Source organism: Piliocolobus tephrosceles, chromosome X (genome assembly GCF_002776525.5).
Source record: "Piliocolobus tephrosceles isolate RC106 chromosome X, ASM277652v3, whole genome shotgun sequence".
Classification (NCBI taxonomy): Eukaryota; Metazoa; Chordata; class Mammalia; order Primates; family Cercopithecidae; genus Piliocolobus; species Piliocolobus tephrosceles.
The window spans coordinates 11,953,043-11,976,204 of NC_045455.1; the positions used below are offsets into that span (position 1 = coordinate 11,953,043).

Below are 23,162 nucleotides of genomic sequence, written 5' to 3' on the forward strand. Positions count from 1 at the left end.
TAAAATAAAATAAAATAAAATAAAATAAAATAAAATAAAATAAAATAAAGTAAAATAAAAATAAATTGTTCCTTTCCCCACTTCTTAATGTGGTGTTTTGCTGTTGCTGATGTCGTTGTTGTTGAGTTCCTTGTAGATTCTGCATGTTAATCTTTTGTTGGATGCACAGTTTGCAGATATTTTCTGCCATTCTACAGGTTGTTTGTTCACTCTGTAGCCATCCTAATGGGTGTGAGATGATATCTCCTTGTGATTTTCATTTTTATTTTAATGGTGATCAGCAATGTTGAGCATGTTTTCATGTTTGTTGGTCAGTAAGGTGAGTTTTTGTCCTTTTCTTCGTCATCAGCCTCATGTAAGTTTCCTAGTCTACATGCAGTCTTGTCTCATCCCTTAACAATTAGAAGGAGAGTCATCATTTAAAGAACTTGCCAAAAGTAATTAATTAAATCTATTTGAATTTTTTAATTTTCAAACTCGCATTTTGTTAACTTTTTTTACTGTCTAAATTTCCCAGTAAACATCACTTGCTTAAGGGCAGGAAATTATATGTTTTTCACTTCTGAATCTCTGACACTTATTATAGAGCCTGCCAGTTAATGGGTGCCTAATACTTGTTTGCTAGATGAATCACAGAGTCTTGATAAAAGATATTTTTCCCCCAACATCTATCATGTACTCATTAGCAGAGCTCAGTCACTAAATTGCCTTTACCAGAGGCTATTCTGAGGCTTCTTTCTTTGGCAGGTACTCATCTATTTCTTATTTGGGATTCATTATCTAATGGAGAAGAGCTTCATTGACAATGCCCAAAATATCACTTTCCTGCCACAAAATGCCTTATACACCATAGAGACTTTAGTTACTAGGCAAACCTAGAGGCACATATCATAGTTTAGACAGTCTACCCAGAATGAAGTGTATTTTCCAATCTAAGAATCTAATGTTTTCTGAGAGTCACAAGGTATAGAATGCTATTTCTTGCTGTAACTATTGCTAGTTTCCAGAAATGAATACAGTTAAGCTTATAAAGTATAACAGAATTATGGCTAGAGAATGCATTATGATAATTTTAAGGGGTTTCCTATGTGAGTGTCACATGATAGAAGGACACCATATTTCACATTGGACAACATTGACTGCTTAAAATGTAAATAATCACTCAGGATTAGTAAAGCACTCCTGGCATTGATGAAGTACCTTCTCATGCTCCTGCCTCCATGGTGTTTATCCTCACACAAACTCTACCAGGCACTTTATACCGTTTGTCCCTCCCTCCTAAAATAAAGCAAGAGAAGGGAAAATAACCAGCTTCATCTACTTACCTAGTTACTTAGAGCAACGATTCTTAACTGCACTCTCTAGGAGTATATGAACATATTGAAATTGCATTCGACACTGCATGAGTACTAACATTTTGGGGGGGAAGCACCACTAAGCTAGAGTTTTCAGTATTTTATAATAATAAATACTGTTGGTACAGAAGATGACTGAGAAGCAAGTGAATTGAGACTGAGAACAAGAGAGAGAATGTTGTCTGGTGATTTGGGGCATAGATTTTGGTCTCTACGTGCCTTATACGTCATTACTTTTGAGAAGTTTCTATCTGAACTCAGTAAACCTCTTAGCATAATCCAGTTTCTAAGTGAATAGTTGTGAATTAGCGTCTAGACTTATAAAATGAAGAAATTGCACAAAACCTACTTATTAAGTTTCCAAATAATTAATGTCAGCCACGTTTGAGAGAGTTGGGCTCAGAGGAGTCCAGTGTGGCAATGGTAAACATTTCTAATTGCAGGGAGTTTAAAATTTCTGTAACATTCAAATATCATACATAATAACTTGACTTTATTTTCTTCCTCCATCTATCCTGCATATCTCCACTGAACTGATCTTTCTTTCTATCACATTCTTTCTAGGACACTATAAATGAATCAGTCGGAAACCTACCTCCTTTTCCCCTTTTACCTCCATCTACAATCTTGTGAACACTCTGCCCAAGCAAACTATTTCCATCTTCGTTCCCCTCAATGTGTTCTCAACATGCCACCTCCATATGTAGGTTCTCACCATGAAACCCACCTACACTCCACTCCACTCTTCTCTCCACATAAGCTTTATTCTTCAAGACATGGTCAAACCTACCTTCTTTGAAAAGTTCTTCCAAATCATCTACATTTAAAACAGTATCTACTAATGAGCTATCAAGCCATGAAAAGAGATGAAGGGAGCTTAAATGCATATTGCTAAGTAAAATAGACCTACTTGTAAAGACTACATACTGTATAATTTCAACTATATGACATTCTGGAAAAGGCAAAACTATGGAGACAGTAAAAAGATTACTGATTACCAAGGATTAAATTAGAAGGGAGGAGTTGATGAATGTGTGGGACACAGATACATTTTAGGCAACGAAATTGTTCTTTGTGATACTATAATAGTAAGTGTGACATTATGCATTTGACAAAACCCATAGAATGTACAACACCCAAAGTCATCCCTAATGTAAAGTATGTACTTTGAGTGATGATAATGTGTCAATGTAGGTTCATTTATTGCAACAAATATACCACTCTAGTGCAGGATGTTGATAATGGGGAGGAGTTAAGGGTGGGGCAGCAGGTATTTGGGAATTCTCTGTACTCTGCTCAATTTTTCTGTGAATTTAAAACTTCTCTATTAAATAAAATGTGTGTATATATATCCTTACTAACGCACTCACAGAATAAGTGTTGTATGTGATTCACACAGCCAGCAAGAAAAGATATGAATAATCATTTAACTACATTCTTATTATTTAAGTTCTTACATATTAATTTTCTCCCAATTAAAATGAACCTCTACAGAATCAGCAGCTTATGATTCTTTCTATTTTCTACCTTCTGCCATTCTTTTCTTTCTACTTTCTGCCATTCTAATCATAATTCTGACCACATACTAGTGTTCAAACATTTATATGACGTTTGGTGCCTTCTTTTTCTCACTACTGAAATACACGGTCCTTGAGGGCAGGGGATCCACCTTATTTTGATTATTCATGAATTCCAAACACCTAGAAGAGAGTCTAACACAAGGTAGCCACTCAATAAATACTAACTGAATGAACATAGAAACATGTGTTAATAAGTAAAATGAAATAAACTATTTAAAGCATCGATTCTTAATAAAAATGACACGTTTGTTTTTGTTTTTTAGCTCTAGATGTTAAAAGTATACAATGGGGATATTTATACCCCCTAGCTCTTAGGTTTGAAAGCTATTTCTTTTAGGCTGTATTCCCCAAATACAATCCTGGATGCTCAGAGAGAACATTTTTTAAAACCACTTACTTATTCATTCATTCATTCATTTAATATGTGTTTATTAATCATCTTCTGTGCATTATTCTAGACACTGGAGATTCACTTGCAAGGGTGACTGACTAAGTCCCCACTTTAATTGAATATAATGCATTATGCTAAAATGAAAAAAAAATGTAACTCACAAAAATAAGATGAGTAGTGATTTCTGGGTGTTGAGGAGGGAGATGGGAAACCTACATAAGCCAGATGGTCAGGAATTGTGACAATGTCCCCTAGAATTGTATGACATAGCAGCCCTGAATTAGGTAGTAACAGCCCTGAAATAGGTAAAGTCTCACTGGATGTAGATCTTTAGGATTTTTATAAGGATTTATGGCCAGGCTCTAGCATGCTACTTTCAGTATACACAATGAAAAAATCACACATAACCCCCCGATCAAAGCATAAAGCCATAAGTTTATATTCCTAGTGTGCATTTTAATACTTCAGTAAAATTCAAATGATTGCAAATGTTATTGAATTAATCCTCAACCATTTTAGTGGTCATAGGAACATGACCAGGGGTTGCTCACAAAATCATTTCAATTTTACAATGTGGCATTTCCTTAGGATACTTAACTCTTATTTTAGAACTTTTATTTTGGTTTCTATTCTAATTTCCTAAAACATGTGCAGTATATTTGTAAACAATTTTGAGGTTAATACTATATTCAAATAGAGTGCTCTAGCTTTTAAATACTTGATGCAATTATATATGTATATATATGTGATTTGTAAACCCTCTTTAAATATGGCTCAGTTTTTAAGAAAATGGTATGAATATCTTAAATCTTTTAAATAAACTTATGGCAACAATATCTACAGATATGAATATGTTCAATATTTATTTTCTCTTTCAAAAGAATATCAAACTTAAATATAGACAGAGCATAGACATTGCTTCGTTGTGTATGTTTCCTTATCCGAACATTCTATCATTGACAGTGTGAAGGCAAGAGAAAAATCATTTCTAAATGATTTTCAAGTGATACTTGACTTCTTTATCAGTTCTTCAAAGAAGAGGGTTTCACCCTCATTCAGTTTTTATTAATATTTTGTTACAAATTAAGCAATCACAGATAACAGTGTTTTGATGATGGTTCCATCCATAGCATCTTCCAGCAAAGAAAAAAAAAAGCCTTAAAATTTCCTCCTTAAACAACAAGCTTATGTTGCCATTTGTGGAATTCCATGATTGGTAAACAGATCTGAATCCACTTTATTGATCTCCCTCACAATTATATGAATTCTGCTGGACAGTATTATAAATCTCTTCATTCTTAGTCTCTGTAAACCAAAAGGTACCTGAGACAGGTCTCAATCAATTTAGAAAGTATATTTTTCCAAGGTTAAAGTTGTGCCGGTGACAGCCTCAGAAGGTTCTGACAACACGTGCCCAAGGAGGTTGGGGCAAAGCTTGGTTTTATACATTTTAGGGCTACATGAAACATTGATCAATATGTGTAAGATGCACATTGGTTCAGCCTGGAAAAGCAGGACAACTTGAAGCAGGGAGGGGACTTCCAGGTCATAGGTAGATAAGAGAAATATGGTTGCATTCTTTTGAGTTTCTGATTAGCCTTTCTTTGAATGCACAATTTACAGAAATAGTCACTTATGCCTTCGCCTGGTTTAGTGGAACAATGGGGCAGAGGAAGCAATTAGATATGGATTTGTCTCATGTGAACAGAGGGAGGACTTTGAGTTCTGCCTGTCCACAAGGAATTTCCCTGTGGGCACATTGTGAGGGAGGTATGGAGCTTTTTTATCTTTGTAACTATCTTATTTAGGAATAGAATGGGAAGCAACTTTGCCCATGCATTTCCCAGCTTTACTCTTCCCTTTGACTTAGTGACTTTGGAGTCCTGAGATTTCTTTTTATTTCACGTCTTTTCATCATAACTAAGGCTAACACTTATTGAGGGGACACTTTGCACCAAAAACTGCCAGTTCTCCTGAAATTCAATAATTCCATAGAGGTAATTTTATTTTGAAGATGGAGTGATGTTTCCAAGATAGTTGTTAGTAAGATGCTGGGGTGGGAAGCAAATCCAGGTCTATTTAGTTTCTAAATCTTCAATCTTTTTATTTTCTAAATCTTTAATCTTAACGTCTGTGCTATGCTTAGGGTTAACCATACTCAACAATCACTGGTTTTTCATCTGTAGCTTTCTCTTCTTGTTCATTCATTCTTGATGACTTTAATGTTACTGCATTCATTTATTTTTATTTTTATTTTTATTTTTATTTTTATTTTTATTTTTATTTTAAGTTCTGGGATACATGGGTAGAACGTGCAGGTTTGTTACATAGGTATACATGTGCCATGGTGGTTTGATGCACCTACCAACCAGTCTTCTAGGTTTTAAGGCCTGTATGCATTAGGTATTTGTCCTAATTACATGGATGAAGCTGGAAACCATCATTCTCAGCAAACTAGCACAGGAAGAGAAAACCAAACACTGCATGTTCTCACTCATAAGTGGGAGTTGAATAACGAGAACACATGGACACAGGGAGGGGAACATCACACACTGGGGCCTGATGGGGGTTAAGGGACAACTACATTGATGACAACATCAATATGTATTGATCTCTAACTCCAGCCACTTCCTGACCCCTCACCTGATTTAGTTTTCTTTCTCTGCATTTTTCTATTATCCTTAAAAGTGTAGTGCTTCAGGGACCACTCGTTCCCCTAGGGACAGGCTCAGGGCAGCTATGTAAAAAGGTGTGCTGATACTTGCTAATTTACTTTCAATTTTTCCCCTTAGGGGGCCTGCCTTTTAGTTGGCCTTTTTACTTGCAGCAGCAAATTGGACTGACCAAGAGAATAGAAGAACTAATCTATGAAACCAGATCTGAAAGTTTACACAATTTAATTTGGAAAGCTAAATGTGCCAAGAATAGAATCAAAGTATACAGAATAATAAAAGGCAGGGAAGTGTTCTGATGGAATTCTTTTTCTTCTTCTTCTTCTTCTTTTTTTTTTTTTTTTTTTTTACTGTAATGTGAACATAACAACGATTTTTCAAGGTTCAGATGAATTTGTAAATGGTGGATTTGCCATTGCCATCAGTAAGAACCATATCTCCTATATTATCCTGAAACAGTTACTTCAGCAGGGTTTTTGTGGTCTTTTACCCATATGTTTAATGGATTCACTGACTAACAATAGAATGGTTTCCTATGGAAATAACATTTTTGTTTACTGCTCACCATTAGTAAGCTGATAGTCTCCTATTGTAGTACTGCTCATGAGAGAACCCTTTTGCAGATTGATTGATTGATTGATTTTGAGATAGAGTCTTGCCCTGTCTGCCAGGCTGGAGTGCAATGGTGTGATCTCAGCGCACTGCAACCTCCGCCTCCCTGGTTCAAGCAAGTCTTCTGCTTCTGCTTCACCCTTCTCTATAGCTGGGATTTCAGGCACCCGCCACCATGCCCAGCTAATTTTTGTATTTTTAGTAGAGACAGGGTTTCACCATGTTGGTCAGGCTGGTCTTGAACTCCTAACCTCAGGTGATCCACTTGCCTCAGCCTCCCAAAGTGCTGGTGTTACAGGTTGCATCCAACTGGGAAGTCTATCATGGCCATTGTCCTCTTATGTTTTAGTGGTGATGTGGGAACCACTTTGCTTACTGACCGGGGACTTTTACAAAACATAAAACCATAAGAAATTTAAGGAATTTTCCCCCTCAAATTCCAGTTCTTTATCTTTCAACTTTATTTGTTCTGCAACTAACAATATATGATTTGTCTTTGTTATAGGAAGGCATGAAGATTTCGGAAGTAATTTGACACAGAAAAAAAAAAAACATACCCACCAAAAAATAAAAATAAAAAAACAGGTTACTAAGGAAAAACTTAAACATGCAACATTGTGGAAAATTACCCTATAGATATTTGAAATGATATTCTGTAAAAGGACAGAAAGCACCCTGGAAACTTACGTTATACACTTACGCTTTATTTTGCCCAAGAATATAAAACTGCAATATTTGACCTTTCAGAAGCAGCAATGAACATGGACCAAATGTCATCCAGTTCCACAAGCTACAAACCTGCACACTGCTTGACACTATTCCCTCCGCTGCCATATACAATTACATAGTGCTGACCTTCTGACTTCCTAAATATTTCTCCAATCGGCCGTGTTTTGCCCACCTCCATTGCCAATGTCTTTGCTCACACAGCTGTTACGTTGTTTTTTTTTTCCTGTTACTATAATGGACAAACCAGAATTCTTATATCAAAATTGGCTCTCTTTTAGGCTTCACATTTTGGCCAGAGAAGCCTTTTCAAATTAGTACCTGCGTGTGACATGCTCCTGCTTAAAACTTTTAATGTCTTCCCATTACTTTTAGAGAACGATGAAAACCCTTAATGTGACCACTGGTTTCACTCATGCCTAATACCCAAATCCCAAACCCTACTACTCTCTGTTCACATTCTGCATTCTGATTTCATTGTTTTCTCTTTTTCTTTTCAAATGCCTTGTCTCTCCTCCTGTCCCAGGCTCTTTGTATATTATATCACCCTTTCCTGGAATATTCTTCACCCTGCTGTTAGTCTAGTTAACTCATACTGGTGTTTCAGATCTCAGTTCAGAATTCAGTGCTTTTCCTTCCCACCCAAGCTAGGCCAGATTTATCTATGTGATCTCATAGAAATCATTCCTTTTCTTATAACAACCTTTCTTAACTTGTACTAATACGATCATCAGTGTAAACATTTGTCTCTCTTATTAGACTGTATACTCCAAAAGATAATAAACTATGTCAACTTTTCCTTATTCTAACCTCTCAAGATCAAGAACAGTGACCGCTAAATACTAGGAGCTCACTAAATATTTACTGAATAAGTGAATGCATGAATTTTAGACATCATTAAGTAAAGAATAGATGGAAATTTGTTTCCATGTGTTCACAGTACTCAAAAATTGTAATTTGTTATTTAAAATCTGGTAGACAAATTTTAGTATTTGTAATGGAATATATATACATACCATTATAGTGGGGTGTGTGTGTGTATATATGTGTGTGTTTACAAATATATTGATTACAAATATTATGAGTACAATTACAAATATTATGATTCTTCCCATGTTATAGTCTCACACTTTCAACTAACAACCTGGAAAGTAAGACAATATAATTCATTAATTTCTATAACATTTCATAATATAATATGAAAATTCACTGCTGATTTCTAGAGTACAAAGTCTATAGCATAGTGAACTTTCATGGCTCCAGCTTTATCTAGTTAGAGTTACTTAACCCACAGGTTGACATTCTCCCCTCCTCAGCGGCTCTCTTTCCCCAGAAGGTATTGCCTCTTTTCTTGCTTTCCTGGCCTCCCTCTTCAGTGTTTCATGTTTGTCCTTTTGTGTTAACCTTTGGAATTATCAAACAAGTTGTTGCCAGAATCTGGGGACTCATGGCCGATGTGTTCCCAGCTAATAAAGCAAAACCAAGAGAAAATAATCCTCAGCATTGCATTTCAGAGCTATGTGGGCTTCCTGTGTATTCCACAAATTCAGTGTTGGTGATTAATTTCCTCATATCCCAGTAGGATGATTTATTTGGTGCCCTCGGGAAAAAATTAAACCCCTTTTATCTGTTTTGTATTTTCAACATTGTAATCATTAATAAATATTTACTAAGTAGCAGCATGATGTAGGTGAAATATCACCTGGGTAGAAATAAATGCATCTTAATCCATTATGTCCTCTAAGACACAAAATCATCATCTATGACATGGAGATGGTGCTGTCTTTCTTCTTAAAGCGTCTTTTACAGCATTATTGTATCAAATTTAGCATACGAGAATAGTCTTTGAAAATCATAAGGCTCAAGCAGAAATTATTATTATTTGAAGAATTACAGTATTTTAGGAGAATTGTAGAACCTGCTTATATTTCCTTCATTTTTCTATGAAAGCTTTTATTTTAAAGGTTGGCTAAACAGGTATTTTTGATCCTTTTGTTTCATTTCTATTTGTATAAATAAGTGGTTTTGATTGGGTATGTTCTTATTAGGAAAAGTTTACAACATATATGCTTAATATAAAAATGTTTGATATAAAAGTCTAATTTAAAATGAGGTTGAAAGAGAAAAAAGTAGAAAAATCTTATATACGCATGTAGATATAGGCCTAAGGAGAGAAGCATAGGGAATAGCAAGAATATTATTAAAATACAATTCAAATAGTCAAATGTAGGAAAAAATGTGATGGAAACAAGTGGATTTTTATTCATAGACTCCAGCAGAGTAAAAATCACAAATTTGTTTTTTTTTCCCAAACTATGTAATTTTGTATTCAATTATTCAAGACAGAACAGGCAAAGAAGTACAAGGAAATGAAAGAAAATATTGATAAAGGAAGATAAAGTAACCAGACTAGATTTTGATAGGATATAGCAAGACATAAAATTGATATATTCTAACTACATAAACTAACATACTCCATTTTTTGCACAGTAAATTCCATTCTTGTTCTGGCTAACAAAAATTCTATTGGAGTAAATTAAAACTGTGATCCTATCACTTTTTTGTTGGACATAAGAGAACTAAATATTTTCCATAACATTTGTTCCACTCAGGAGTATCTTTCTTCACCTCCACTCCCATGATAATCGCCACCATTAAAACTGTTATTACTAAGAACACAGGTTTTTGTTGTCTTTTTCCAGATTCTTGGAGTCTCTTGATTATGCAGTAATTTCTTAAATTATGCCTCCCTTTATCTTTCCTCTGTTTTTGGTATATGTAATATCTAATAAATCTAGACCAGATAGACTGTCCACACCAGGTCATATCCTAGGCCCAACCCAATGCTTATAAGGTTAAAATAACGAAATAAGATTAAAAAATAGAATAGTCACTACGACTGATAACTTGTAGAAATAATTTATCTAAACAAATCAAATAATCTTTTAAAATCTCATGGTTGCCATTGCTGTTGTTAAGCCACATTTCCCTCTTTGATTTCCTTTTAGAACTGTGTTGGTTTGAGAACTGGTATAATTGGTGATTTAGAGTTAAAGCTGTAGACTCAGGTTGGCATTAGAACCTGCTCTGCCACTTACTAACTGTGCAAACTCTCATCAAGATATTCAACTGCAACATCACATTCTGTTAAAAGGAATGCAATGAGGTAATGTGTGCAAAGCCTTTAGCATAGTGGTTGTCTTAGACCGATAAGTAAGTAAATATTAACCATCACTAATTCTCACCTTAACTCTCTTTTAATTAGATGTAATGTATATTCATATCCAAACCTATGTATAATAGAGCAGTGGGCCTCAGACTACATGTGGTGAAGGACAGTACTTTTATTAATTGCCAATCTTTTGTAGAAAGATAATATCATAAAATACAGTAAAATTCAATTAATAGGAAATGTAAAAATACACAAAATATAAGCCCAGAGATGTTATTGTTATATTCGACACATATAAAAAACACTCTGTTAAATTTCTATAGAAGTTTATAAATGTTTTCACGTAATTTCTGTATTTGCTTTATTGCAGAGGGGAAATAAAATCTATAGACAGGCACAGGTTCCTCGATCATACTTCCACTATGAAGAGTGGATATTTTATTATTTTTCTTTTGAATAAGATAACCCTATTTCTAAAATACTCAAATGTTCATTGATATGGTTATGTATATATACACTTATGTATACACACGTAACAATACATACACACATATATATATTTGGCTTAATGTGATATTTGTGTTACAACAAAAGTACGAATCACTGAGTCTGAAGTGTCCTTGAAATGGAGGACGAGGCGAAACTGACCATCTGGCTTTGAGCTATCACTAATCTCTACTTTGATGCCTGAGTATTTGTCAAACAAAGAAATGTCTTGCATATTACTGTGTATATTTGTTCTCTGGTGACATTATTTACTCAGATAACCCAGAAATGTTTAAAAAACTTACGGCAGCACTTTCTCTTGATTTTGTTACATACGTACAGTTTGATTTCTTTCACATAAAGCGATATCAGGTTTACATTTTTCTTTTAGACAATGTAATAAGGTAATAAGTTAGTATATTACCCTACACATGCCCAAAAAGTATACCTTTGAGAAGCTAATGTATGACCAAACATGTCTGATCTTAGAGCTCAAGTTTTACTCATACCACCACCCACTATGACACCCTCATCCCATTCTACCCCTTCCTAGGGAGTTAATAACAGCAAGGAGCTTTTTTTTTTTTTTTTTTCCTAGGTGGATAATTGGCAATCGAGGGAAGCCAATCCAATTTCTGTTTTTTTCAATGTTTCTTTAATTCATCAGTGAGGGGGAAAAGGTGGATACAGGTTGAGTGAAGAGGAGGAAAGATTCATTTTGAGTACCCATAAATTTTTTGGTACTTTCTTAAAAACTCTTCTTAAAATATGCTTCTTTTTCTTTACCTTTTTCCTCCTTATAATTATATTTGTTGCCTCTAAGAGACGTGTCACCTCTGCTAGGGTGATACGCTATATAATTCCTTACTGCTTTCATCTATAGATTTTGTAATCTGTAGGTATAGAGGTAGATAAAAATCAGCAGCATAAAATATATATTTTCCATGTTTAGTTGAATGAATGATTCAGTGAAATTGATAATTATACATATCAGTTATCAACTGTCTAATGAACAACCACAAAACCTGACATGAAACAATAAGTGTTTGTATATGCTTGTGAAACTAAGACCAAGTGGGCCTTGGCTAGGTAGCTCTGTAGGTCTCAGCAGGACCTGATCACCTCTAGGAATAGGTTAGTTTTGATTGAATCAGCCTGGCTCTGCTCCCCTCTGTCTCTCCTCCAGCCAGAGTAGCCCAGGCATACTCTCATGGCAGTGAGGAGGCAGAGAGAGAGGGCAATCCCAGCTGCACAAGCACTTGTTAAGCCTCTACTTTCTTTATCTTTGTTCATAGTAAGAGAATGCTGCAAATTACATGGCAAAGGTCATTGGTTGGGAGGAGGAGGATGAAGAGTTAGAACCATTTTTGCAACTGATCACATATCTTAAAAAGTAAATTCTTTCAATTGAACAATATGATAAATGAGTAGGAATAGTTAAATAATTATATTTATCTTGATGAAAGTAATGGGCAAGTTACTTAAACCTTCTGTGCCTCGGTTTCTTCAGTTCTAAAATGGGGATAATAATAGTGTCATCCCATAGGATTATGGTGAGGGTTAAATTAGTTGATTATGTTGTGTGTAGAGCAGTGCTTAATATAGAAATATGCATAATTTAAGTGTTAACCGTAGTTAGTAACATCATTATTATTGTTAATATTGAGGCAACACAGTTGAATACTGACAAATGTGTACAAATGATATATGGTTGTATTAATACTTTCTTGAGCATATTTATTTTGTGAATTTTTGGCTAATATTTATAGCACTAGTGCCATCTGTTCATCTTACAAGGATTATTATTTTAGGAGCTTATACATGTGTATATTCCAGAGAAAAAGATTTTACATTATAGAACAAGTTTGGACATATTTTTATTTATAATCTTAAAATGTCTTACTAGACGTAAATAGCACAGATTTTTGTTTCCATTTTCTTGCTTTTATAAATTTTGTACTAATGTTAAGAAATGGTTTCAAGCTTATGACTAATGTCAATTTAATTGATATTTCTGAAAATGTAATTGTTAATTGATTTGTTCTATGTAGCAATGAGAATATATGCCAGTGCATCCCAATTTTAATGTGCAGACAGTCACGTGGGACCTTGTTAAAATGCAAATCCTGATTCTGTAGGTCTGGGGCAGGCCTGGGATTCTGCATTTCTAACAAGCTTCCGGGTGATGAAGTTGCTACTGGTCCCTGAATACCACATTTTAAGTGTACGTACATGCACACACACACACACACAGACATCTCCTTATGTATATTTAAAAATTATGCACACACATATAATACATATTTTTAAATATATAATACATATTTATATTGAATAAGTGAAACATTAAATCAAATTATTTATATTTAGTTATTAAAATAAATGTTATAAAACATGTAATAAACATAATGAAATATATAGTACTTAATAAATTATTGTATCTAATGATGTGTTAATCTCTAAATGTTGAGAAACATCTTTACTGCCAAAAAGTGCTTTAATTTTCAATTTTGTTTCCCTGGAAACTACTTAAGAAACAGAATTTGGCCCTATAAATATAAGTTGCTGTTGAGACTGCTTTGTTGGTAGAAATATACTTAAATTCCCTGGGTCCTGTAATTAGGATAAAAGTTCTCTCTTTTTTTTTTTTTTTTTTTTTGAGACAGAGTCTTGCTCTGTCGCGAGGCTGGAATACCGTGGTATGATCTCGGCTCACTGCAACCTCTGCCTCCCAGGTTCAAGTCTCCCAAGTAGCTGGGACTACAGGCACGCACCACCACACCCAGCTAATTTTGGTATTTATATTAGAGACAGGGTTTCACCATGTTGGCCAGGATGGTCTCCATCTCTTGACCTCATGATTTGCCTCCCTCTGCCTCCCAAAGTGCTGGGATTACAGGCGTGAGCCACCGCGCCCTGCCAAAAGTTGTCCCTTAAACTCACACATAATTATGCTTTTGTTTGAGGTACACACACAACCACGTCACTAATTATTTTCCTCCTGGGGGCATTAGTCACAGCCCAATATTATAAATATTCAACTACATACAACTTTATGTAAGTAAAGTACATTAGTCAACTTAATTTTCTGCTTTTGAGTGTTAACTACAAATATTTTGTTTCAACTTCAGGACAGTGAAATCTTTCTAAAAGTTTGCAATATTCTTTTCTTTCTAAGTAATCTTAAGAGTGGTCTGCCTTTTTGTTTTAAAGAAGTGGTTAGTGTCAGAACAGTAGCATTAAAGGATACAATTGATTTCAAAACTGTAAAAGATGAAAGAGATTGGGATAAATCTCTCCTGACCTCAGGATAAACTCTAGTAGATCAAATCTCCAAACAGTAGAAAAGGGAAGAAAAAAAGTTGAGAATTCAGATTAAGTGGATCTGAACATGGGAATTCCCATCTAAAGGTATGTCTAATTAAGTTGAAATCTATTAAGAATAATTAAATAACGGCCTCCTTCATGGTGACAGTCAACATTTGAGTTGCACTTTCAAAGTCAATTTACATTGTCAATATAACTACAGATTACAACTTAATTTCTAGTTCACAAATTATTTTTCACCTCTCTTATTTGATATTTGTAAGAACTCTTTGTTATTTAATATTATACTAAAAGTAAGAACTTGGACTTGGAGACCTCCTCCTCCTTTAAGTTGAAGTCTCCTCTGAGGAGAGATACTCCGAAGGAGTCCAGAATAAGGATCCTTATTGAGCTGTTAATGGGAGGAGACTGAATTTTGGGATGACTCTGGAATACAGAGGTTAGTAAAGTATTAGTAGCTATTATTTATCATGTATTTATTATGTACTGTTGAGAGACAGGACTAGCTGGATTTCCTAGGCTGACTAAGAATCCCTAAGCCTAGCTGGGAAGGTGACAGCGTCCACCTTTAAACACCAGACTTGCAACTTAGCTCACACCCCACCAATCAGAGAGCTCACTAAAACGTTAATTAGGCAAAAAGAGGAAGTGAAGAAATAGCCAGTCATCTATCGCCTGAGAGCACAGCAGGAGATATAAACCCAGGCATTCCAGCCAGCAAAGGCTACCCTGTTTGGGTCCCCTCCCTTTGTATGGGAGCTCTGCTTTCACTCTATTAAATCTTGCAACTGCACTCTCTTCTGGTCCATGTTTGTTACAGCTGGGACTTTCGCTTGCTGTCCACCACTGTTGTTTGCGGCAGTCGCCGACCCATTGCTGACTTCCATCCCTCTGGATCCGGCAGGGTGTCAGCTGTGCTTCTGATCCAGCAGGCACACATTGCCGCTCCCAATCGGGCTAAAGGCTTACCATTGTTCCTGCACGGCTAAGTGCCTGGGTTCCTCCTAATCGAGCTGAACACTAGTCACTGGTTCCAGGGTTCTCTTCTGTGACCCATGGCTTCTGCTAGAGTTATAACACTCACCACATGGCCCAAGATTCCATTCCTTGGAATCCATGAGGCCAAGAACCCCAGGTCAGAGAACACGAGGCTTGCCACCATCTTGGGAGCTCTGGGAGCAAGGACTCCCCCAGTAACACTATTTGCTACTATGTGTCGAATATCGTTTCTCTATTTCCTCTTTTTAAGTTAATTTGGAATTGCCTCGTAATCTAAAAAATGTTGTGAATGTGTTCAGAATGCCTCTTTTATAGTTTTCCCTTAAATGGTGGTGGTGGACAAACTTGAACACATTAACAAAAACATAATTTTCATTTAGTCTTAAATAACACCAAGATGACACAGTAAGTGGAGTTGGTGGGCTAATTCCTAATGGAAGCCCCGGCACATAACAGAACGTAAAGGCTTTTCCAAGAATGAATCACTGAAGCTTCTCCTTCAGGTTGTATATGTTTGTGTGTGTGAAAATATGTACAATCCAAGTTTAACTTGGGAATGCTTAGCTCCTTAGGAATTTGCTGTTGGGTTAATAACTCTTCCCTCAATTACCTAGGTTGGAAAGTCCTCAAATTTTACCTTAGATCAGGATTGGCAAACTTTTGGCAAAGGACCATATAGTAAACATTTTAGGTTTTGTAAGCCATAAAGATCTTTCTCGGCCACTCAGCTCTGAAATGTGTAGTGTAAATGCAGACACAGACAATATATAAACAAAGGAAAGTGCCTGTATTCCAATGAAACCTTATTTACAAAAACAGGTTGAAAATTGCGTTTGGCCTGAAAGCCAGTTTGCTGGACCACTGGATTAGATTCTCAAGGTCACTTTCAATTCTGAGGTTATGGTTTTGCCAGATTATCAGAGTTATTCATTCCTCATGAGTTATGGAAGGAGAGCTCCTTTCGTCCTGAAACCAGAAGTCTCTCTTTGTACATGCAAATGGCCCATCAGGGTATTTTCCTAAACAAAGGCATTTCCCTAAGAAGAGGAATTCTGCTGCTACTGTTAAGATAATAAGTACACCACAGATGGTGCTTTCGTTTCAAAAACAACCACAACATAAAAAAGATATAACATTTCTGTTTAATTATTGCATTTCTCTATCCTATGGCTTGATGATTTAGTTTGGCAGTGGTGCAAATTAATATTCAAGCTTCTGCCGGAACTCATCTGTTGTTGATTTTGTTGTTGTGGTGGTGGTGATGGTTCTAAACATAGGCAGGAGGCAAGGTGAGAAAAAGATACATCAAACTTCTTATCGATCTCGTTTTGGCAGATTCAAAGAGTTTATATTTAAGCCTAAATTTAAAAAAGCATTTTCATATTATCACTGCCAGTTTTAGAGTGTTTCACTGGCACAATAATTGTATTATCCAACTGTATAGGAACTATCAATTAGACGAGGACTGCTTTGAGAAGGAAAGTAGGGCTCCTCTTTCTTTGGTTCTTGCTGCTTTGCATTGGGGTCTCATATTGAAGGCTCACAGGCTTCCCCGTGGCCCCTTGACCCACTCAATGTTGAAAAACAAAAACTAAGAAATAGTTGCCAATGTTAAAAGGAGATTATATGTAGAAACTTACATTTCTCACTTCCTTTGAAAAATCAGATCTTCTAAAGATCTAAGGTTTTTATTTTCACAGGAGAACAATGTGAGGGAGAGCTGCTTTTTGAAAAAATCATTGCTTCTACCACTGTCTTCATCTCCTCACCACAGCGCCTGAGTCAGAGGCCATTTGTCCTCATTACGGTGCCATGATCATGCCAGCTTGCCTCACTCCTGTATCTGCCTGGTCATTCGAGGCATTTGAGTTTGTGGCCCGTGCTGTGCACATTATCCCTGGAGATTACAATTACAATTATAATTATTTCCATCAATTACAATTATTTCCACCTATTGGACTTTAAGTATTTCTACCTATTGGACATTTTCATTGCAATCTGTCTTCCTAAAGCATACTGCAGGATGGAAGCACAAAGTGTGACTGTGCAATTACTCTCAAGAGCATTTTTGTTTATGTTGGTCAGTGTCACTTTTTTAGGTCCCTTATAAGGAAGTACCTTTGAAAAGTTCATGCCAAGAAACTTTTCATTTTCAAAAAGGAAAATATTTTCTTTCTTGAATAATTTTTATAACATATAGTCTTTCTCTTTTTGTCCTGGCTACCAGAAAGTTCAGAAGTCAGTGTGTCATAATCCTGGTAATATTTCTCCCCTTACTTTGTGTGTTCTGGTTCTCTATTTATAGTATTAATACTAACTGTTAACATGAACACGCACATACTCAGGTTCATCTTGTGAGAGATTAGGGTTGAAAACATCGGTACACACATGTTCTTAACTTTTCGAAATCATCCTCCACACTGCCAACAGATTTGTATTTATAAAATACGGATCAGGCCATATTATTATTCCCTTACATATTCAGGAATTCAACATGTCTTCCTCTGACTTATAAGAGATCTAATTTGTTTATTAGAGTGTCCAAGACCCCTTATTACATTTCTCAAACCTATCTTCCCATCCACAGCATTCTCCAATTCTGTCCCACAAAGCCTGTATCTCAGTGATGAACTACTTGCAGTTCTCCAAATGTACCAGGCCATTTCCTACCTCTTGCCTTTCACAATACCGTTTACTCCCCATATAATCACTCTAGTATTTTATAGATAAGTCACTCATAACAAATATTATACTGTTCTGTCATTTTTCCATGAAATGTACGACTACTCTTATTTATCTTGGTATATTTCGTGCTGAATCCAATATTTTGTGTAAAACTATTTTCATTGACTAATTGTGTAGCTGACTTTTGATTTGGTGAGATGTTCACAGAATTGAAGTAACTGATCAGGATACATTTTTGACTATAAATAGTGAGAAACTTTTAAAGAATAATTATTGAGTGCTTACTGTACACCGAGTTCTCTTCTAAATGTGTAATATGTATTTATTCACTCAATCACCCTAACTACCTTATTGCCCTATGGTTTTTGTCCTCATTTTAGAGATGAGGAAACTGAAGCCCAGAGAGAGTGAGTAATTTCCCCAAGAACACACAGCTAGTAAGGAGTGGGGTCAGGGTTGAATCCTACTGCCTGCCTCCACAGGTGATGTTTATCTGCTCCATTGCTTCCCATTTACATGTTGAAAGTATATCACTGATGACACCCAATAGCAACTAACCTCAACTTCCATTGGTTCTATTGGTTCTACAGGAAACGCTGGGGTTATTTGAGACTTCAATATTGGAGGAACAGATTAACTTCTCAAAAAGTCTTGAGAAAATGTATTAGACAATAACATCTTTGAATGTAACATGTGCATGTGTGTGTGCATTAATTATTTAGCCACAAACAAGAACTGAAAATATACCAGTCTCCACTATCACAAGCAACTGAAGGCAGTAGTTCTCAGTTGTGGAAGACAGAAAGAATCACCTATCTGTGAAGTCACAGGCACAGCTCACAGAAAGGTGTTGTGGAATTGACTTCCTTAGAGTCCTAGGATGTGAACATTTTATCTGAAAAGATGTAGTGTCAGAAGTCCTTAAGGTATCCACCGAGAATAAATTGCTTCCTCTACATCAAGCATCTTTTTCTCTTTCATATTCAACATAGTGGATTCAGAATGGAGCCAATACATCCCTAAGTTGCGGATGGTGTTGCAAGCACTGTTCATCATGTTTTGGACATTAAGGCAGTGATGATTAGAAGGGAATCCTGTGGACCTACGTTTCTGGTGTTTGTAGCAACAGGATGAGCATCAGTGAGCCAGGTTCTAGGCAGAGACACCTGAAGCCCAGGAGGCAGAGCCAGGTTCCTCTGACTTCCACTAAGTTACCCACTAGGTCGGCTCTTACCATCTCACTCATAGCTGATTTTGAGATAGGTTTTTAACTAGTAAACAATATGCTTAGATGCCCTGGCCTGTCTCAGTAAAAAGACAAGTGAAATGCCAAAGTCTAATCCTTTTGTTTTAGAAGGTATAGTTTCAACCAATATCTTTATTAGTCTCTTGGGGAGAAGCCAGATTTATAGCTTTCCATTTTGTTTTACCATAAATGCATGAACATGTACTGTTTTACCAATCTTTTTTTTCTGGCACATGGCCTAGACATTGACTCAGTGACACTCTCATTTATTAGTGAGAAAACTAATAGGAGGACATTTGGAGGCGCAGAACTCAATGGAAAGCCAGAGCATTTATTTGGATGGGGTCTTATTCTAATCTGAGGTACCATCATCAAGAAGAAATAAAGATCTACATAAATTGCTCCAGGAGAGGGCTAAATCTGTCATTTGGCTCTTGCAATTTCATCAGATTGATCATTGTAACTGTCATCTTTGTCTGTGTCTTGAAAAGCATCTGCCACTAACAAAGCCTGTTCCCCTTGTAAAACTATTAGCTCTCAGTGAATTAAAGTTATGTAGCACACTGAATAAATTGTCTCCCGCATGAGACAGCATTTGATAATTCACACTTTTATGGGAAACATTGAAAGGAAATTTCTCCATGACATTAGGTCATGTTCCTAATTACAGTTAGTATAAAGTCAAGCTGTTAAAGTTTTAGTTTTTGGCCCCTAAGGAATATTTTTCAGAATGGGTATACAACATTTTTAGAAGAAAAACAAAAGTTATTATTTTCTGCAGTAATAAAATCTATTAAAGAAAAATGAAAACTTTGTGTATATTTTTTAGTCCAGTGGCATTTTTAAAAAGATCAAGGACAGTAAGGATCTATTTTCCATCTATATTTATATACATATAGAATAGCACAGTGTTAGACCTATTTAAAACTAGCTAAGTGTCTTTCATGGTCTATAACCAGACAGGTCGAATTTCAAATTTACTTTTAATAGAGGAGTATCAAACATGCATATGTAGATTGTACTGTTATCACTTTTTAATTAATGTTGCATGGGATTATATTCATTATTATTCATCCCAAAGTAAGAAGTATATAAAAATCAGCTATGAATATTTCTGACATTAATAATAGTTGTAAAGTAGCAAGCTTTGTGCTGCTCATCAATTAATGTTTATTGAGCATAGTAGTATTTAACAAACTGTATGCTTTCCGAAAATGCTGGGTGGTTTTTCAGTTGGAGCAGCTTTTGATGTTTATCTTCAAGAGTTCAAAGTTTGGAGCCCCATTGAATTATTTTCAGCTCCTGTCACTATGACCAGCTAACATGACACCTGACCTCATCTGGCTATACAATAGCTCTAGTGGCTGGCAAGTAAGCCAGCTGATTGTCATGGTTTTAGTTTGAGGTTTCAGTTTGTTCCTTTGGAAGTAAAATGTATCACCCTATGATTTCAGTGATCCAAGGAACAACTGGCAACTGTTAAGAGTATCGTATCACTGTTCCTATGGAAACATGTAAAATGGATTATAAAATATCTGAAATGTGTATTTTATCTTGTTCACTTTATTGTGAATATCTGATGCTACTTAAATGATCCCTTTCTGATTATACTCTGGTTGAATTGTCTTCTGTTTAAGTTAAATCTTTCATTTGTTCATGTCTTCTGTTTTTTTATGATATACTTTTGCTTCTGTATATTCTCAATAGTAGCAGATTCTTCTTAATTTATTGTATATTTAAAAAATATATAGACAATTACTGTGGCAGGAAGAGGTATATCCGGTCCTCCATGCCACGGGACTCTTTCACCATGCTGGGAAACGTTCTAGAGAATGAATAGAATGTATAGTGAGGATCAACTTCCTTCCTCTAACCTTTGCTTCCTTTTCTCTCCACAGGAACTTTTTACCCCTGAATGCAAGTTTAAAGAATCTGTTTTTGAAAATTATTATGTAATCTACTCATCCATGCTGTACAGACAACAGGAATCTGGTAGAGCCTGGTTTTTGGGATTAAATAAGGAAGGGCAAGCTATGAAAGGGAACAGAGTAAAGAAAACGAAACCAGCAGCTCATTTTCTACCCAAGCCATTGGAAGGTGAGTATTATGTATGCATTATTATTACACAGACTTATTACACATTTTATTTTTCAAATTGATAGATCTACCAAGGCTATAAGAAACCCTCACAAATGCTGGAAATGTCATTTATTTTGGTCTGGGTGATGTTTGCACAGATGCCTACTTAAGTTACTCATTTAGAATTTGTGCCTCTTATATACTTTACCGTATTTGCATATGTATGTGTATCAGGAAAAATTTCTTCTCTGCCACCTCCAATGTCTCAAATCCTCACTGCTACAGCCACTCTAACGCTTAATTTAATTAATTAATTTAAAACAATTTTAAATATGTAATGACACAAATCTGTGGTAAGTGTATTAGAAAAAGATAATAAGTATATTAGAAAAAAATAAGTTTTGTGTGTGGAATCAAAAGTATTTTCCATTTTGATATTATCTAGGTGAAAGTAATTACTTGCGAATTATTATAATTACAGAAAATTAAGAGATAATAGCTTGACTCTTAAAAAACTTGCTGATGTTACACATCTGCTTTCAAATTGTATAATTCTTCACTGTATACAGTTGTAGCATTACTTCTTTTACTAAAATAATTTATCCACATTCATTTGTGTACAGGAAGGGGTATATCTGGTCATCCATGCCAAATGAATGGAAACTTCACATTTACTTCAATCAGATACCCAAAGAGCAGGTTACAAAGTGTTTTTAATTAATCAACAACATCTGCACCTCTCTCATTAATTATTCTGCCAAAAGTGTCATTTACTTTTATCTATGTAACATTTGAGAATTACAAAAATATTTGATTTTAGGCTATTCACATGTGTTTTCTATTCAAGCACTTTTGTTTACTCTTTCACAGAAGATCAGATCTACAATAACTCAGTAAATATTTTAAGCTAGCTTGGACAGCTCATTTTTCTTTTTGTGTTTTATTCCTACAGGAAAGACTTAGCCATCAAGAGAAAATGCATATTGTTTTCATAATGCATATTCTCTATATTGAAATAAAAAAATTAAAAAATTTGAACAGTCAATTCTTCATCATCTGTGAGTGTATAATTAAGTTTCAGTTTGCCTAAATTCAGAAAATCACTCTTGTTGGCTAATACTACTTTTATAATTTCAATGATGTTGACTTACTGTCACTCTTAATTTTATTTTTCTGTAGAACAATTTATTGAAACCGAAACAGCCACCAGGGCCTATGTAGGAAAAGACAAATTATTCCAGAGTCTGTAATATGAGTGAATTATTCTCAGTATATAGTGGATCATAAGGATGATTAGAATAGAAAGAAGTTAGAGGATTTCCCTGTACCTCCCAAAAAACACATCAATGATACACTTTCATTGTTTTAAATAAATTTTGATAACATTGGACTCACCAATATTTAAATGCAAATAAAAAATGTAAAAATAAGGCCACAGATGCTCTAACAAGACCATGGTTTATTTGCCACCTTGCTTTATCTCTTTTCACTCATTTTATGTTTTGTTAACAGTGAAGAATTGACTAGATTTTTAGAACCTTACCTTTTAGCTGCATAAATGTAACAAAACCCAAAAGGGCTATTATGTCTTTTAACCGAGGTAAAATTTGGGAACCAGTTATTTTGCATATCCCATAGAAAATATCTGAGACAATAATGATGTAGTATAGAATAGTATTTGGTGTTTCACTCATGTGTTTAATTGTTATGTGTATATGAGTGTTTTGTGTGTGTATATATACATATATATATATATATATATGCGAAAGAAACAATAGTTTTCATGATCTCAAAAAATTAGCAGAAGTACTCTAAAAAGAGTTAAGGGGGTA

At 35.2% G+C, this 23,162-nt stretch overlaps 1 protein-coding gene across 5 annotated transcripts in view; it reads left to right on the forward strand.

Annotated features, from left to right (window-relative positions):
• FGF14 (fibroblast growth factor 14) overlaps positions 1-23,162 on the forward strand; it is a 680,734-nt gene that overhangs the window by 653,066 nt on the left and 4,506 nt on the right. For all 5 annotated transcript variants that reach the window (XM_023218008.3, XM_023218004.2, XM_023218006.2 and 2 more), the window contains one exon: positions 21,150-21,348. In XM_023218008.3, coding sequence (XP_023073776.1) covers positions 21,150-21,348 — 199 coding nt within the window. The remainder of the gene's footprint in view (positions 1-21,149; positions 21,349-23,162) is intronic.